General features: G+C 44.2%; 1 protein-coding gene across 1 annotated transcript; it reads right to left on the bottom strand.

The window, feature by feature from the left end:
• Nucleotides 1-3294: 3294 nt before the first annotated feature.
• On the bottom strand, nucleotides 3295-16257 carry ZNF717 (zinc finger protein 717). Its single transcript, XM_040994835.1, has 9 exons — nucleotides 16213-16257; nucleotides 12583-12711; nucleotides 10762-10871; nucleotides 9384-9424; nucleotides 8946-9003; nucleotides 7658-7784; nucleotides 7352-7444; nucleotides 4623-5079; nucleotides 3295-4538 (listed from the first exon to the last, which is right to left on the bottom strand). The coding sequence occupies exons 5-9, from the start codon at nucleotides 8958-8960 to the stop codon at nucleotides 3410-3412; spliced, it is 1821 nt and encodes a 606-aa protein (XP_040850769.1). The 5' UTR covers nucleotides 8961-9003; nucleotides 9384-9424; nucleotides 10762-10871; nucleotides 12583-12711; nucleotides 16213-16257; the 3' UTR covers nucleotides 3295-3409.
• Nucleotides 16258-18084: the final 1827 nt, after the last annotated feature.

Genomic DNA, 18084 nt, shown 5'->3' with positions numbered 1-18084 from the left:
CCCAAGGCTTTGGGCCGGTCTGCACTGCTTCCCCAGGCCCCAAGCAGGGAGCTGGATGGGAAGTGGAGCTGCCGGGATTAGAACTGGCACCCACATGGGATCCCGGGGCATTCAAAGTGAGGAGTTTAGCTGCTAGGCCACTGCGCTGGGCCGATTTATGAATGTATTTGCATCACAAACACAGACAGCAGATGAAGACATACGTTACTTTTCAACTCTAATTTAGAACAGATTGAGGAGCAGAGAGAGAGAGCACTTCAATAGTGCAAGACTGCATGTGATGAACTTGTAATTTCCATGTGCAAAGAAATCTTGGGCAAATTGCAGCCTCACAAAGAAGGCAGATCTGTTTTGGTGAGGGCATATACGTCTCAGCTCACTGAAGTTTCTGGCCACTGATGGGATGCTGTGCCCATCATGCACGTCTGGACTGTGCAGGTTTGTAAAATACGATCCATCTCCTATTTGGCTGCACAGACGTACAGGTCACAAGCTAGCTTCTCTAAAGAAATGTTCCTGTTTGTGTGTCAGGTGGGGAAATTGATGGTTTAGAGCCCCAACCCTCAGAAACCACTCTTCCCTTGCCAAGCCATACCTGGGCAAGCCCTCCGTTTGCCAAGCCAGCAACACCTGCTGCCATCTCTAAAGTGCGCATCTCTCGTGTGAGGGCTGCTGCAGGGTGCCTGAGCACGGCTGGGGTGGTGGTCTCTTTGGACTTGTGACTTGTACAGTTCCTTGTGCACAGGCTGGGATCCTGTCCCTGTGCCTAATGTGCTGTTTTCCATTTTTCACAGACCCGTTCCAGATGTGACTTAAAGCCCTCCTTGTGGCTGTTCTGACCACTGTGCTGGCTAAATACGTGCTTCAGCTTCTGCTGGACCCCCTCAGCCTGCTGCTGGGCAGGGGCAGGGACGGAGGCAGGAACCCCCGATCTTCTTGGTCCTGTTTCTGAGACAGCCAAGATGTGTAAAACAATTGTTGCCTCTAGCTTGCTGGTGGGAGAAGGTCAAGAATTAGCTTTTGGAGGCAGGACTTATAGTGAACCTATCATGTCAGATACATCTTAGGCACTAGCGTTGTGAAATAGAGGGTTAGGCTGCTGCCTGACACTGGCTTCCCACATGGGCACTGCTTCAAGTTCTGGCGGTTACTCTTCTACTCCAGCTCCCTGATGGTGTGCCGTCCTTGCTGGTAACAATGGTCCTGGATTCTAGCTCTGGGGTGGTGAGCAACTGTTCCTCCTAAAGCATTACAGGCTTTGGATCGGCTCAGCTCTGGCCATTGTGGCCACTTGGAGAATGAGTCATCAGACAAAAGATCTTTCTCTTTGTAAATCTGACTTTCCAATAAAAATACATCAATCTTCACAAATAAAGTGGACTTCATGTATAAAACATTAATATGAATTTATTAAAAAATTACAAATCGAGGAAACCTAACCCAGAACATATGTGAACTAATAAATACTGTAGTGAAAAAAAAAATTTTTGGTGCAATTTCCCATGTCCACCAGCAAGAGACATGACAGTGAGATGACCCTGCGCCTTAAGGAGCACTCCTGTGTTCTGACAGTTAATTGCTTATTGTACACTGGAGGATGCAAACTGTGCTATTAGTAATTCCTTGAAAGCCAACAGGAACTGACCCTTCTGTCCACCAAGACCCTACACTCTGGATACTTCCATGCTTCTGGAAAAGCAATGTTCAGCAGCAACACAAGCAGACCTTTCTCTGATCCAGAGGAAGGGCCAACCCTCTCTTCACCATGGACTTGCTCTTTCACTTGCCTCCTACTAGGGCTGTTTGGCAGTCTGTATCAGGAATTATGCAGGATGGAGACTATGCCCCCACTAGTAAGCAGTGAGTCTGTTGGTATCATATGGTTGCTTAAAGGATTATGTATGACAGAGATTAGAGAGAAGAACAGTGCTACTGAACTCTTGCATGGCGGTCCTGTGTGCAGCCATACAAGGTGCCAGAGAGAAGCTGCATAGAGGGTGGGTAGAAGACAGAGCAAGGGGCTCATATCCCCAGCATGGCACCATAAGCAGTTACACACATCAAAGCAAGCAGCAGAGTAAGCCCTACTCACCTAGCTGGTATTCCCTGCATGAGGTTGGCTTCCTAGGTGCTGAAACTGCTCTGCTGTGGGAAAGAGGCCAGGCTTGCAAACTGTACGGAATGGTAAGGCCTGAGAAAATTCGTCTCTACATGCCAAGCTGTCTGGTATCATTTCCAGATATCACCTGTTACCATAGCTACAACTGTAACTACAGTGTATATAAATGCATTTGTTGATCTTCTAGGCATTATCATGCGAACATGAAGGGTAGATTCCAAGTGTGTATATGCTATGAACTAGGTTCACAGAAATTACAATAAGTCACAGAGGGCTTCATACATGTGGATACAAGCTAACACAGATTTCCCAAAATTCTAAGGATCAACACAAGGGATAATAATGAAACAAGATATATTAAGAACATAAAACTACATAGAGACTGATATCACATTTATATAGTTATCTGCCAACAGTTCGATGAAATACGAGATAAATTCAGTAATGTCAATACTCATTTCTAGAGGAAATGGATAGAGAAATTCTCACTGTAACAGAGAATAGCAACACAAAAGCAAGAAAGGGAGGAAGGAAGCAGGAAAGAAAGGAAAAAAGAAAGAAACATGGCACAACAAAGGTAAAGTATTAGGACTTTAAGCCTCCAGATCACTCTGCTCACAGCCTCTCTTGAACCTACCAACAGATTTCTGATGGTTTGGGTTGGTTCATGCCTGTATACAAATACGAGATTACCATTGGTACAGAAGTCAAGCACACTTACTCCCTGCCCTAGACAAAACACTCATTGTATAGGGCTGGCTGCACAGCATTATGGCCGGAATGTCATGTGACTGTTTTGTGGACACCGTTATCCTGCTGACCTGTATTACGGCAGACAAAAACATATCAATTGCTAACAGCAAAACTGGTGTTTCAAAAAAGTGATTCTACTATGCTTAATCTTTATTCTCAAGTTCATATGTAAAATAACAACTTAGTTAATCATCCTGCCAACAACACAGGGAGGCTCAAAATGAGGACTGCATGTGCAAGAGACACAGAATGCAATTGAAATCATAGCTGTGTCTGTCACACAGGGTTATTCCTTTGTATGTGTTCTCTCATAACTACACAAGTGACTTCTGGAGAGTTTCTCTACATAATTACACTTGTAGGGTATCCCGTCTGTGTGATTTCATTGATGGCCATTGAGGTTTCCCATGTTCATTGCATTCACAGTGTGTCTGTTATGTTGGACACTGACTTAGCACAAAACGTTTTTTCACATTCATTGGGTCTTTCCTGTGTGGGTTGTATGAGGTAGGGCATGTTGCAGTAAGCTGTCTCACATTATTGATATTCATATGCATGAGTCCTTTGATGTGTTCGGAGGTGTGACTTCTGGCCGAAAGTTCTTCCACACTCAGTACATCCATAAGGTTTCTCACCCGTATGGGTTCTCTGGTGTGTCCTGAGGTGTGATTTCTGACCAAAGGTTTTTCCACAATCATTGCACTGATAGGGCTTTTCTCCTGTATGAGTTCTCTGATGCGTGTTAAGGAATGATTTACGACAAAAGGTTTTCCCACATTCGGGACATTCATAGGGTTTTTCTCCTGTGTGAGTTCTCTGATGTATAGTGAGGCCTGACTTATGGGAGAAGGTTTTCCTACACTCGACGCACTTATATGGTTTTTCCCCTGTGTGAGTTCTCTGATGCATTCTGAGACTGGACTTCCGAGAGAAGGTTTTCGCACACTCATTACATTCAAAGGGTCTTTCCCCTGTGTGGATTCTCTGGTGCTTGATGAGGTGTGACTTCTGGCAAAAAATCTTTCCACATGCCTTACATTCATAAGGTTTTTCCCCTGTGTGAATTCTCCGATGTATCATAAGATCTGACTTCTGGTAAAAAGTTTTCCCACACTCACTACATTCATAAGGCTTCTCCCTTTTGTGAGTTCTCTGATGCATGCTGAGAACGGACTTATGGTAGAAGGTCTTCCCACATTGATTACATACAAAGGGCTTTTCCCCTGTGTGGATTCTCTGGTGCATGCTGAGTTTTGACTTCCGGCAGAAGGTCTTCCCACATTCGTAACATTCGTATGGTTTCTCACCCGTGTGGGTTCTGAGATGGATCGTGAGGACTGATTTCTGGCAAAAAGTCTTGCCACATTGATTACACGCATAGGGCTTTTCCCCGGTGTGAGTTCTCTGATGTACAGTCAGGACTGACTTTTGGGCAAATGTTTTTCCACATTCGTTGCATTCAAATGGCTTTTCTCCTGTGTGCGTTCTCTGGTGCACACTAAGATGTGACTTCTGGCCGAATGTCTTCCCACATTCAGTACATTCAAAGGGTTTCTCCCCCGTGTGAATTCTCTGATGTACACTAAGTACTGACTTCTGGCTAAAGATTTTCCCACATTCAGTACATTTAAAGGGTTTTTCTTGTGTATGAGCTCTTTGACGACTGCTGAGGTGTGACAACCCACAGGGTTGCCCATTATATTCACAGGATCTTTCCCATTTGTCAGTTACCTGAGGCACGCTGGGACACGATTTCTGGCAAGAGGTTTTTCCACATTTATTGCATTCATGGGGCTTTCCCCCTGTGTGAGTTTTATGATGGAGAGCAAGTTTAGGTTTATAGCTAAAAGATTTTTCATGCAGGTTACACGCATAAGACACTGCCCCTGCCTGTGTCCTCTCACTCATCCCAAGCTCTGACTTACTAATCAACATTTCTTTATATTCAGTACATTCAGAGTCTGTTCCTTCAGTGTGCGCTTCTTGATGCTCCTTGAGGGCAGACTTTTTCTGTAGAGTTCTCTTTCCTGTAACAGTTGTCTCTTCAATGAGGACAGCTGATCTTCCACCAGCTTTCCCATCTTCCTCGCACTTAGATTCAACTCTCTCCTTAATGGATGTGTTGTTGTTTGCGGCTTCAACTTGTGATGAGTATCTGTTTGGACTTTTCTGGCTAGCATCAATTTGGTCATCCATTTTCTGGACAGCTGAAATGAGGAAGAAGCAATCATATCTATGAACCACATCTAAACATGACTTCTAGAATATCACCAGAAATAAGCTTTAATCCTAAGCTATTGGCATAGAGCTTAAAATATCACTAAAAGTTATGCATTAAAACTCTGTTTTCTCCACTTATTGAATTAATATAAAATTATACTGTTAATAATAGTTTTATTATTAATGCAATTTAACTTTGACAGATTTTCCCAATGTAAAGTCATAATGCTTTTTAAAAATCCCTTACAATTTTTCCTATTAAAGATTCAGTCAATTTATTTGGAAGGCAAAGTGTCAGAGAAAGGGAGAGAGAAATTGTTCACCCCAAATAGGTACAGTAGTAGGACCCAGCCCATGGCCACTGTCAGAAGGAAAGAACTCCTTGTGAGTTCTTGTCCCACAAGGGGGACAGGAAAGAAGTCCTTGGGGTATCTTCCACTGCCTTCAAACATGCATTAGCAGGGAGCTGAATCAGAATCAGAGCAGACAACACAACCAACAGCTTAACTTGTGGCATGACAAGACTGCTCACCTTTAAAAAATTGAGGAAATATTTAATAACGATAGTTGCCTGCTGGCTAGCTGCAATATTAATGTGAGTGCTTCTCAGCTCTTTTCTTATAGTAAATGTGGTTTGTACTTTTCCTTGGGTAAACTTTCAGCATTGAATATGTTCCTAGTCTTGAATCAACTACCTGACATGTAGGAAAGAGTCATTTGTCTGCCTAAGACCATTTTTGCATTTCCTTCTTAGGAACAGGATTTGTAGCAATGCTTGCTCACTTTTTTACTGTTCTCAGAGGATGGCCAGAGGCATCCATGTGGGATTACAAATGCATGTTCTCACAACGTCTCATACCAGGTGAAGGCAGCTTACTGACGTAACCTGATATTTACCGCTTTCAAAACTGACAAGTACTGGAAAGCTCCAATCTGTCACCCTGAATATTCCCTTCTTTACTGTTCTTAAAAGATTTGGTTCTGCAGCCCAGAACATGCTTCCACAAAAGCTGAAATCTCCTGCACGTATCTTACCTCTTGGTTGTTTTCACCTCATTTTGAAAAGAGAAAGGGAGAGTGGTAACTTCAAACTTTACCTCCAAATAAATACAGGTCCTTCAAAATAAAATCATTGATTCATCTGACCTTGTGGCCCAGAACTGCCTGTTGTATGTGCAAGTGTAGAACCACCTTTATCCATGTTTTTACACTGTGTCTCTTCAACCTCATGATTTATACAAGACTTGCTCCTAAATCACTTTTCTCATTTTCCTACCAATTGCCTAGGTCATCTCAACAAAATAATAAACACTAGGTTTAAGCTTATTTGCCAATCAGTGTTTCCAATCATGATATACAATATCCATGTTAGATTTTATATCCATCTGCAATTTATATGAAAAATCTGGAAACTTACCATTTCAAGAATGAACTAAAAGTAAATAAATAGTCACTTTCTAAAAGTTCCTTCCAGGGCAGGCATTTAGACTAGAAACTACGATGCCAGTTAGGATGCCCACATCTCATGCTGGAGTACCTGGTCAATCAGTGGCTCACATCCCTGATTCCATATGGAGCAATGATAATCCAAACAGCTCATTTCCTAACCACGTGGTAGAAACGAACTGACATTAGGTCTTCCCCCTAAGTCGCCCGTAGCTATCTGGGAAATGAATCAGTACATAGGCATTCCTTCTCTCTTTCTGCTTCTCAAATAAAAAAAATTTAAATGACTGTGTTCCTTTTTTAAAGGAACATAATTCCTGATTTTCTTCTCAAGATGGAAAAATATTGCTTTTGGGTATTATATCACAAGAATCAATATGTATTTTTAAATTTTGTGTTAATCTAGGAGCTGCTCCATTTCCAAGCATTGAAACATGAAATATATGAAAGTATTACTATAGCAACGCAGTAAGCAAATGGAAAAAAGCACAAACTAGAATGTATAGAACATAGCTAAAAAAATATATATATATATCTAAGAGCCAGGTGGAGATCGGACTTCAATAAGGCTAAAAAAGTTTAATCAATATTAAAAAAAAGTAAGGCAGATCGATACATAAGCATGAGCTTTCCCTGGAACTTGGGAAATATATGCATGATGCTTGAAAGTGGCTGTCCTCAGGGTTAGGACACAGGAGAACGTGGGTGGAAACAGGCCAAAACAATGATACAAACAAAATCACCTCCTACAATACAACCCATGTGCTCAGCTTTCCCTGTTCCAGCTACTCTGCCCCAGGAGCATGGACTGACCTGGCAAGCTCAGCCTTCGGGGACTTTTCGCTACCCATGGCTCTCTTCCTCGCTCCAACTTGACAATCACTTCAGGTTTGACAATGCAGTATCCTGTTAAGAAGAAACCATATACCATTTAACCCAATATTGATAATTTGGTACAGGAGCTGTGCAATGCACGGGCCAATGTGATCTTTTTAGAGTGTACACAATCTTCACGTATTGGAATCCTAGACCTAAACAGCATTTAAACCTTAAGAAGCATTCAATTATTAAAACAACAGAAAGTGTTCTGTGTGGGAGTGCCCAGGGAGTTTGCCTCACCCAAGGAGAGCAGGTTGCTGTAGGTCTCCAGCATCACATCTTTGTACATAGTTCTTTGGGCATCGTCCAGGTCCTGCCATTCTTCCCAGGTGAAGGTCACAGACACATCTTCAAAGGACACCAGCACCTGCAGCAGCACATTTCCACTCAGCATGTCAATTCTAGGTCAGCAAGGCCACCATTTCATTCCTTTGAATTTGCCTTATATAAGGTTTAGGTTACACTGTAATCCATTGATCATTTACACTACAAAAAAGAATCTACTGAAAATTATTTCAAATAGGATGAGTCAATAAATAGATGATGAAAATAACATAAGGCCATCATGCAGGAGCGTCTTCTCCAGGTCTCCTACAGTGGGTGCAGAGTCCCAAGGTGTTGGGCCATCTTTGACTGCTTTCCAGGCCATAAACAGGGAGCTGGATGGTAAGAGGAGCCACCAGGATTAGAACCAGTGCCCCTATGGAATCCCAGCGTGTTCAAAGTAAGAACTTTAGTTGCTAGGCTACCAAGTCAATCCAATGCTCCAATTCTGATCCAGCTCCAAGGGTTCAGCTCCAGCAACTGCGGCCACATGGGGGAGTAAAACAGCAGATGGAAGATTTTTGTCTCTTCTCACTGTAAAATCTGACTTTCCAATAAAATAATAAATGAATCTTTTTAAAAGCATGTATAAAATGGAGTAAAATGAATGACAAGCAGAGTGCTGCAAGTGGGGAAGAGACAAATGGAAGGATACAGCAGCCAAGTGCCAGTGCACAAAGAGGTACACTACGGCTCTGGGCCGTCCTCACTGCTTTCCCAGGCCACAGGCAGGGAGCTGGATGGGAAGTGGAGCTGCCGGGATTAGAACCGATGCCCATATGGGATCCTGGTGTTTGCAGGTGGAGGATGAACCAGTTGAGCTATCATGCCGGGACCTAATTTTACCTTTTGGTTTTAATGAATGAACTCTCGTAAAGCCCCTGAAATACAACAGTCATTGTGGTAGAGCAGGTTACGCCGCTGCTTGAGATTGCAGCAGGCCACAGCAGAATGCCAGTCACAGTTCCACAGTTCACGGGCAGGCAGTGGAAGATGGCCAAGGACCGGGGTCCCTGCCTTCCATGGGGAACATCTGGGTGGAGTTTCCGGCTTCTGAATTGGGTTTCATTCAAGCACAGATATTCTGAGCTTTTAAGGAGTGCTGCAGAGGATGGAAGATGTTTCTCTTCCCTCCAACTGCCTAAATAATTCTTTAGAAATACAAAATAAAAGCAGCTGAGAATTAAATAAGCAAATAACTTACTAGAGATGTAGTCATTTTCTTTGCCCCGGGAAACAAAGAGAAGACTGTAGAATTACACCTGGAAGAGAAGGTAAATGGAGGAAATCAAGAGAAACAAGCTGGTTTGTTCCCAGATTTTACCGTGTAAAGCATCATTTCAGAAGCAAACAAGAAATTGAACACATCAGCTAGAAAAATCAAAAATATTCTGTGGGGAAATAGGCCTAGAGATACAAGAATGATCTGGAAAGAATTCTGTGAAAGTTAACTCTAGAGATGGAATATAATTACCACTAACTTCGTGACGACTTATTTGCCACTGATATTGCATAAAAGTAATATTACTCCAAATATGTCACATTGTATGTGTACACATCGGGAGAACACATCTTAAAAACTGGTATCCTCTTTAAGCATGCAAACCAGGGCGTTTGCCACAACAGCAGTCATCACACTTACCCTAGGGAAGGTAGCTGGATAACTCAAACACCAACACATCTCTGCAAATGAAAATGTGTGTCATTAAGCTTTACACTGTAGAGAAACACTCGGGTGGTATTAATTTCCTGGTAACGGAGATGTTTTTTAAAAAAACCTTCAATTTCATAACGAAGTACGTATTTGTATCTGGAAGAACTACACAGGCAGCTCTTGTAGTACTTGTTTGCGGTACATGGTTCCAAATGACACTTGGCTGTGTCCGCCTTCCTGTGGCCCCTTTCCACAACAACCCTTGACTTGGCCAGTTCAACTGCTTTAGCCAGTAGGACACCAGTGTTACAAATCGTTTTGGAAAATATCTACCTATGAGAGCTAGCCTTCTTGAAATGCTTTCATCTTGGGCAAAAGTCTGGGCCTTCCCACGGAGGCAGAAACCACGAGACATGGGAGTGAGACCAGCTGGAAGGAGCCGGCCTCGGGAAAGACGCCGGATGACTGGGCACGCATCTAGGACCCCGTGCAATGCAACAGCATGGGAACTGTCGAGCTCAGCTCACTTGGAAAAGCTTACACAGGATCACGGCCAAATATCGGCCACACAACTTCACATTCACATATCTAAGTGCTTATAAACGCAATAAATGCCAAATATTTGAATCGTGGCAAATGGCTGGCATTTAGAGAAGTCATGTGAATCACACTACATATTAAGACTACATTTTATCATTTTATCTATAACGTATAATTGTAATTTATAGCTCAAGAAACTAGCAGCAAAATTCAGTATTTTTTTTTTAAAAAAAAAAAAGGAAAACAGACTCACAATAATTGATTGTAGTTTTGTGCACTCTTTACAACGTGTTTGATTTCCAAGAACAGATTACTGACATAAAGTGTAAGACTTGTATGAAAAACATTCTGAGCTCACACAATTCACAGCAAATGAATTGGGGGGAAATAAAAGAATGCTAAGAAGAGCCTTCTAGAACAGTGTTTCTGAAATTGATGTGTCCCTGGTCAACTCACTTAACTCCTGAAGCACAATTTGTTTCATCTTTGTTATCAGCAAGAGACCCTAACAAATCCTGCCTGTGCCTTTAATAAGAACCACTGAGATGCAGGAAGCACTGGCATGATCTGCAGATAACCAAATGTGATGACAGACTGCATTGGGAAGAGCTCCCGTTCCAATGAGGGCAGAAGGGCTGGCCCCTCGCTGCAGATGAAAGGCAGTATTTCCTGGACCGCTGCCTGTCTATCTCAACCCATTCACATCTGACGGGTCCACACCTCCCAACATCATCTGACATTTAGCAGCTTATGGGTGAGAGAAGGTAGTATGAGAACAGATCTTGTTCACTCCGGGCAAGAGAAATCAGTAAGTATATGAGCCTACCACAGCAAGGATCGCCACGCTCCAGGGACGCCTCCATCTCCACTCTGATGCACTAGGGAGAGGGTGCTGGTCGGAGGTACTCCTTCAGGTAGAGTCCTTATTCATGAATCCTGTTCATAAAACAAAACAAAAAACTTTATCCCGGAAGAACTAGGACTTCTATTCAGTACCCAAATCTGCCTTGTTGAACTACTTATTATTACAAACAGTCTTGTACAAACTCCTGCAAAGTCAAATCAGGAGTGCTAGACGGGCAACACAGCGCGAGGCGGAGAGGGGCATGCACGGGGGACAACATGAAATCCCCGACTTTCAATATTTCACTGGTGTTGTGAAAATGCTGATCGGGGTGGACATCCTGGTAGAGCCAGAGTGATTCAGATCACACACGTCACAGCTCGCGAGGTCTGCATCCCCAACCTTACCCCAGCACTATCATTCTGTACAGAACCACTGGGACTAGATTTCAGCCACGCGAGGCGCACAGGTGCCTGTGACAGTGGACCACTTACAAAGCAGTCCATGAAGGCACAGCCCAAGTCACCCAGCCCAGACCCGTAGATCTGACATGACCTGTTGTTATGTGAACCAGGCCAGCTGCATGGCAGGTCCCGGGATTGAGCCCTACTGAAGTTCCTGCTCCTGCCACACGGGGGCATCCATCGCACTAGCAAAGGCACAGGGGCTGGAATTTCTAGAAAGATGGTGCGGGTGGGAAGAGTGGCACATGCTCAGAAGGATCACAGAAAAGCTTTCCCAGAGTCCCACAACGCTGATGTCATGGCAGCTTGAGACTACATTTCCCACAAGACACTGCAGTCCTCCACTGGGAAGCAAGGAAGATGCTCTATGCTTCTGGAATAGCCAGCCTAGCTTTCTTGTTTTGACAAATTCTCATTGGAACTCAAACAGACTGTCGTGAGCTTTATTTTCCTTAATGCTGATAATGATGGGAATGGAATTCTATTTATTACATTGAAGCAGGAAAACAGCAACAATAATCATGTTACATTAAAAAAAAACTATTCTTGTGGCAATTCATTCTTTAAAAATAGTCTTGAGTCCAGCCATCAATAAAGCAATCATATTTCACAGCTGGAAGGAATATTTTAGCACATTTAACGTGCTAATATATTTCAGTAACAGGGTACGTGCATTCCAAAAATCATTGTGAAAATCCAAATTCCCGTAAGTGCTTATTTAAAAATTGCTGAAACATATCTGTCCAGATAGCTAATTAAAATCTCCTTATTTTATGAGCAGGATCTGAGTTCCATTCTTCTTTTGCCACAAACTCAGCAAAGAGGTGAGTAGAACAATTTCACGGCCTGCTCCTCTCCCAGTGAGGATGGGTGTGGCTCTGGTGTGACCAGGATTAATGTGGGCCTAACCCTGACCCTGACCCTAACCTTAACCTTAACCCTGACCCTAACCTTAACCCTGACCTTAACCCTAACCCTGACCCTAACCTTAACCCTGACCTTAACCCTAACCCTAACCTTAACCCTAACCCTGACCCTAACCTTAACCCTGACCCTGACCTTAACCTTAACCCTAACCCTGACCTTGACCCTGACCCTGAGTGTGGGCGTGAGGACCACTGGCTCTTCTCACGACCTCCTCCTCCTCCCCATGCATCTGTTCAATCCACATCCTATCATCACTGATTCTGCAATTGTCCTGCATTCCTTCAGCTGGAAAAACCAAGGGACCTCAGTTTGAACTTACAGTCCAAGTTCTTCCACCTCAGCCCAGAGAATGAACTGTGACTTAAAGAACTCAGTCTTGGACTCCTGGTTTAAGACAGAGAAGTGAACTTACGTGGACAGCAGAGCTAGACGGGCACGATGGAATTGTGGGTCTTCATATCCCTGCTCCAGAACGGCTGCTGCCGACCTGCGACAGGACCCGCTCATTGCGGAGCCGGACACGTGGATGCCACGGGGAGGTCTGAGAAGAGAGAAAGCAAAGACCATGCTCATTCGGTGTGGGCCAACTGTCAACTCAGTTCTTCCTGTCTGTGCGTCTTGGCTGCATCGTGTACTTAGTGATTGCAGTTGATCATTTCCAGCGTCTAGCAGTAACGGGGGCTCCCTTATTAAATTCGTATGAACGAGGGAGAGTGGATAGCGTGGTGGCAAAGCTCAAGGAGGCCCAAACTGTGACTGAATCTGAAAATCCCACAGGAATTGTGACTTTAGGTCAGTCTGCCCACAGGCATCAGGAATGGGAATAGGAAGCCATACGTTTGTATGGGATCATGTCCAGGGTTGTATAAAGCTAGCTGATTATCCCATTCTTTATTTAGGATCAGACATACAGATAACGTCATGTCACCTGTACCCACAATCCACTGACGACCTCCCAGCCGACTTAACCATTGCCTTTTGCCTAGTTTACAGAATACAGACATTACTCACACACGTGGACATAGATCCAAATATAAAATGCACCAAACAGATGGAAAATCATGACCCATCTGCATTTGAATTTGGAATAATACTGTTCGGAATAGTACAGAGGAAATTCAAACTAAGCTAGCGCACCCACATTCAAATTATTAGGAGTCAAATGACTTTCATAAATGGTAAAGTGAAACAGCACATGAAAGATAGATCTTATTTTAAAATCTATCTCTTTTATAACTTTGACTTTCTAAATAAGTAACTAAATAGAGAGATGGATCTCTTTAAAAAATAACAGAAATTTGCATCTCATAGTTCTGCTGGTTAGATGTCCAAAGTCAAAGTGCTAGCAAGTTTGGCTGGCTGGCTGGCTTTCTTCCTTCCTTCCCTCCTTCCTTCCTTCCTTTCTTTTTTAAGGATTTATTTATTTTGATTGAAAAGGCAGATTTCCAGAGAGGAGAGACAGATCTTCCATCTGCTGGTTCCTTTCTCCAAAAGGCTACAGTGCCAAAGCTAAGCTGATCTGAAGCCAGAAGCCAGGAGCTCTTCTGGGTCTTCCACGTGGGTGCAGGGTCCCAAGGCTTTAGACTGTCCTCTACTGTTTTCCTAGGCCACAAGGAGCAGGGAGATGGATGGGAAGTGCAGCAGCTGGAACACAAACCGGTGTCCGAACGGATGATAGCACTTGGAAAGTGAGTATTTAGCCACTGAGCCGTTACGCTGGGCCCGGCTTGGCTTCTCACGTGGCCTCTGCATCTGGCTTTGGGACAGACACTGTCTTGACCCTGCGTGTTATTTTCTCTGTCCGTATGCATCCCTGGAGTCTCTCCTTGCAAAGACATTTAGTATTGATTAGTTCTTCGTGCATCATTTTGCCCTAATTGTCTCTTAAAAGTTGTAGTTCCAAAGTGAACCATTTCACACGGTCTTTTGAATGATGTTGGAAGTATCCAAATGGCCTCTGGCATAAAAAGATTCCCTCCTCTCTGCTCTCGGGGAAGAACCTGTTTCTTTGGTGCTCAATTTTGCATATCCTTGACAATTATTTTTAAATGATCTTTCAGCAAAAACTTGGAAGCTGAGCTTGGCAGAGGGACAAGCAGAGACAGATTTTGCATCTGATCCATCAGTCCCCAAATGCCCACCATAAGAGAGGCTGGTGAGGATGAAGACAGGACCCTGGGTCTCCACCCAGCTTTCCCGCATCCTGGAACGTTAGCAGGGAGGTGACTCAGAAGCCCAGCATCCAGGATGACAACCAGTGCTCATACCAAGCGCTGCTGCTGCTGCTGCTGCAGCTTTACAACACTCGCCTCCTCAGTAGGGTCTTGTGGGGAACGAGTATGTTTGGGGCATTATTCCCAAGATGATTTCCTTTTGTTCCCAGAATTTAGATCTGAATGGCTAGGAACCTTCACAATAATCAGAGCAGCAGGTTGCAGCTAACTGTTTACATGTGGAACTTTGTTTCCATCGGACGTGAGTAAATCTTCCCACAACATTCTGAACAAGGGGCTTGAGTGAAGACGAATAGCTCCACCTGCTGGACGGAAATGTCAAATGCAAGGACTAGCTTTCAAAACCTGAAAGGAAATAGTAACACAACCTACACAAATTTGCCTGATCTTTTTTATTCACACTAAAGCAAGAATAACAACTAATTTCAGGCAAAAAAAAAAAAAAAAAAAAAGACAAACAAACTAAAAACACCTCTTGGGCCTGCACTGGTGCAGCAGTGTGCTAAAGCTGCCTGCAACGACTGCCCCTCACGTTAGAGCACCAGCATTCCCAGAAGTCCTGCTTCCAACCCTGCTGATGCACTGCGAAAGTGGCAGACCAGGACCCACCCGCTCGTGTCCCTGCTGCCCATGTGGGAGACCCAGACGGAATTTCTGGTTCCTGCCTTGGGTCTGGCATGGTCCAGCCTGGACGCTGCAGCCATCTGGGGAGTGTAGCGGCAGAATGAAGATCTCTTTTTCTCTTCTCTCCTCTGCTGGTGCCGATCCACTAAAAAAAAAAATTAAACCTCTCCAGGTGAAGAGGTCAAATCAAGGCTGACATCAGACTGTGCCTGCGATGTGCATAAAGAAGATATAGATAATGGAATGGGCCAGTCATGCCAGTTAGTGTCCTGGCTGCTCCACTTCAGACCCATCGTCCTCCCAATGGCTTGGGAAAAAGCAGAAGGTGGCCTGAGAACGTGGGTGCCTGCCACCCACACGGGACATCAGGATGGAACCCCTGTCTTCAGCCTGGGCCAGCTGTGGACGCTGAGGCCAGCTGTAACTCCGCTTTTTAACTAACTCAAAATAATTAAAGACAGCCCGGGCAACACCTTGACAATATATACAATATGTTAAATCATATTCTGCTATTAAGAAGGCAAATTGTAATTGAAGTTGCAAAAAAAAAAAATTTAAAAGATAATGCAAAGAGTATATATTCTGGAGAGAACATGCCAAGAGAAAAAACAAATAGTCAATCTTTCCATGTTTGTTCCCCCAAGTAACCTGCATCAAATTGCTGCACACTATGATAGCTTTAGAGACTTAAGAAAGCTAAGAAAAAGTTTCCTTAAATTTGGAAGATAAAAAGAATTCCCAAGAGCCTGTAACAGGGACGGACCATCACCGTGGTGCACGGGGTTGAGCCACCGTTGCATACAGCCACCAGCAGCGTTCCAGCTGCTCCATTTTGGGTCCAGTTGCCCTGCTAATGTGCTGGGAAAGCAGCGAAAGTAACTGGGCCTCTGGGGAGACCTGGATGCATTTCCAGGTTCCTGGGTCCTGCCTGCAGCCTGCCCAAGCCCTGGCTAGAACGGTCATTTGGGGAGTCAATCAGAGGCTGGGAGAACCTGTCTGCATCTTTGAAATAAGCCAAATACATCTTTTAAAAAAAGCTACAAACCTTCCAAATTTTTCATCAATTCGTTTCACATCATGTAAGTATCCTTTGGTTAATAACATTATGAATTCATATGCCTTTTTGGTTCAAGCCCTGAACATTCATTCCTAGTCTACTTCTATGAAAATTACCACACACTCACCTGGAAGAGTATTTGTCAGAGCTTTTCCATGAATTGCTTTTAAAAAAAAAAGAAAAACTTTTAAGGTTAACTTTTAAGGTTTTTCATGGACGACAAAAACAGAATAGCCAAGACTAAAAGAAATCTGATCAGAAGGGATGCCACACTGGGGTACGTGGGCTCACTGCCTACTCAAGGGCCCGACTCTGCCAACGCAGATCTCAGCCAGCACAGCGACCACTCGAGCACCCGGGCTCCTGCCGCCCACGTGGGAATCTGGGCTGAATTCCTGGCTCCCATCTCCGATTTCACCCAAGCCCAGCCCTCTGCAGGCATCTGGCGAGTACACCGGAAGATGGAGCGCCTGCTCGCTTCCTCCAACATGAGAGCTGCATCCTCTGAAGCTAAACAAATTTCCAAATCAATTCTAAGTCAGAGACATGTGACTTAAAATTTGAGATAAAGTGAGAGAGAGAGAGAGAGAGAGAGAGAAAAGGGCCCAGCACAATAGCCTAGCCATTAAAGTCCTTGCCTTGAATGTACCAGGATCCCATATGGGTGCTGGTTCTAATCCCGGCAGCTCCACTTCCCATCCAGCTCCCTGCTTGTGGCCTGGGAAAGCAGTCAAGGACGGCCCAAAGCGTTGGGACCCTGCACCCGCGTGGGAGACCCGGAAGAGGTTCCAGGTTACCGGCTTGGGATTGGTATAGTACCAGCCCTTGCGCTCACTTGGGGAGTGAATCATCGGACGGAAGATCTTCCTCTCTGTCTCTCCTCCTCTCTGTATATCTGCCTTTGTAATAAAAATAAATAAGTCTTAAAAAAAAGAGAACCAATCCTGATGCCTTACTACAAAATTCACTTTTCCCCTTGTTTCTTGACAACACAAGCTGCGCTCTTGCAAATAGAACTGCTCTCCCTTCTCAACTTTTTACCAATTACACCCTCAAATCTAGAACTTTCTTCAAACCTCTCTCCCACATACTGTGTCCTGCCTCACTTTCGTTTGAATCATACATCCTTATGTTGAAACCTTTTAGTCACCTCTGAGTTAGACAAAATTAACTTTTCCTAAAATAAATCCTCGTGTTTCCCTGATTTATTTTCACTGAAAAATGTATCATTTTCTTTTTCTTGTACCCTTTCCATACAGAATTCAGTTTCAGAATTTTCAAACGCTTCGGAAGTTTAATTTGTACAAGAAACCACCAAAGAAGTAAGGCCATCTTAAACTGTCGCATGCCAACATTTTATAAGAAAACTGAAGACAAGAGAAGCAATTAAATACTCCAACCACAAAAGAAAAAAGTGATGAAAGCAAGCTTTCAACAGAAAGGAACAATGGGTGAAATTAGACACAACCGAAGCTCTGGACAGCAGAACATGTCACACAGACTAAAGAAGCAGTGAGTTCAAACCCAGGGTCATTGAAAATATGTACCTGGGGGAGGAAAAAATGAGTTAAAAGCAACAAAGAAAGCTTCCAGGAACTCAGAAACATAACCAGAGAAAACACCAGAGCGGCAGGGGTTGAAGATGAACTTGACAATGTCAAAGGGCTGGTGGGGACCTGCAGCACTGGTCTCCCACGCGGGTGCTGCTCTGTGGGCACGCTGCTCTGCGCCCAGCATGGCACCCAGCTCCCGGCTCTGCTGGTGCTCGGCTTCACCCACATGGGTGCTGCTTTGTGGGCCCGCTGCTTTGCGCCCAGCATGGCACCCAGCTCCCGGCTCTGCTCATGCTCAGCCTCACCCACACGGGTGCTGCTTTGTGGGCACGCTGCTCTGCGCCCAGCACAGCTCCCTGCTCCCGGCTCTGCTCTCACTCAGCCTCAGTCACTAGGGTACCTGGTAATAACCTGACAGATGGGAGTGCTCTCTCTCTACCTGCCTT

The sequence above is a fragment of the Ochotona curzoniae genome, unplaced genomic scaffold (genome assembly GCF_017591425.1).
Source record: "Ochotona curzoniae isolate NIBS_2020 unplaced genomic scaffold, NIBS_Ocur_1.0 contig_908, whole genome shotgun sequence".
Classification (NCBI taxonomy): Eukaryota; Metazoa; Chordata; class Mammalia; order Lagomorpha; family Ochotonidae; genus Ochotona; species Ochotona curzoniae.
Note: the sequence above shows the minus strand (reverse complement) of the source record. Positions and strands in the feature narration are given on the sequence as shown.

What these genes read in the sequence shown, in the direction of transcription:
- ZNF717 (XM_040994835.1), bottom strand. An exon ending in CAGCAACCTGCTCTCCTTGG is followed by an intron (nt 7,445 to 7,657) that starts GTGAGGCAAACT and finishes TCTTCTTAACAG; the next exon opens with GATACTGCATTGTCAAACCT. An exon ending in AAAACCTCTTGCCAGAAATC is followed by an intron (nt 4,539 to 4,622) that starts GTGTCCCAGCGT and finishes GTCACACCTCAG; the next exon opens with CAGTCGTCAAAGAGCTCATA.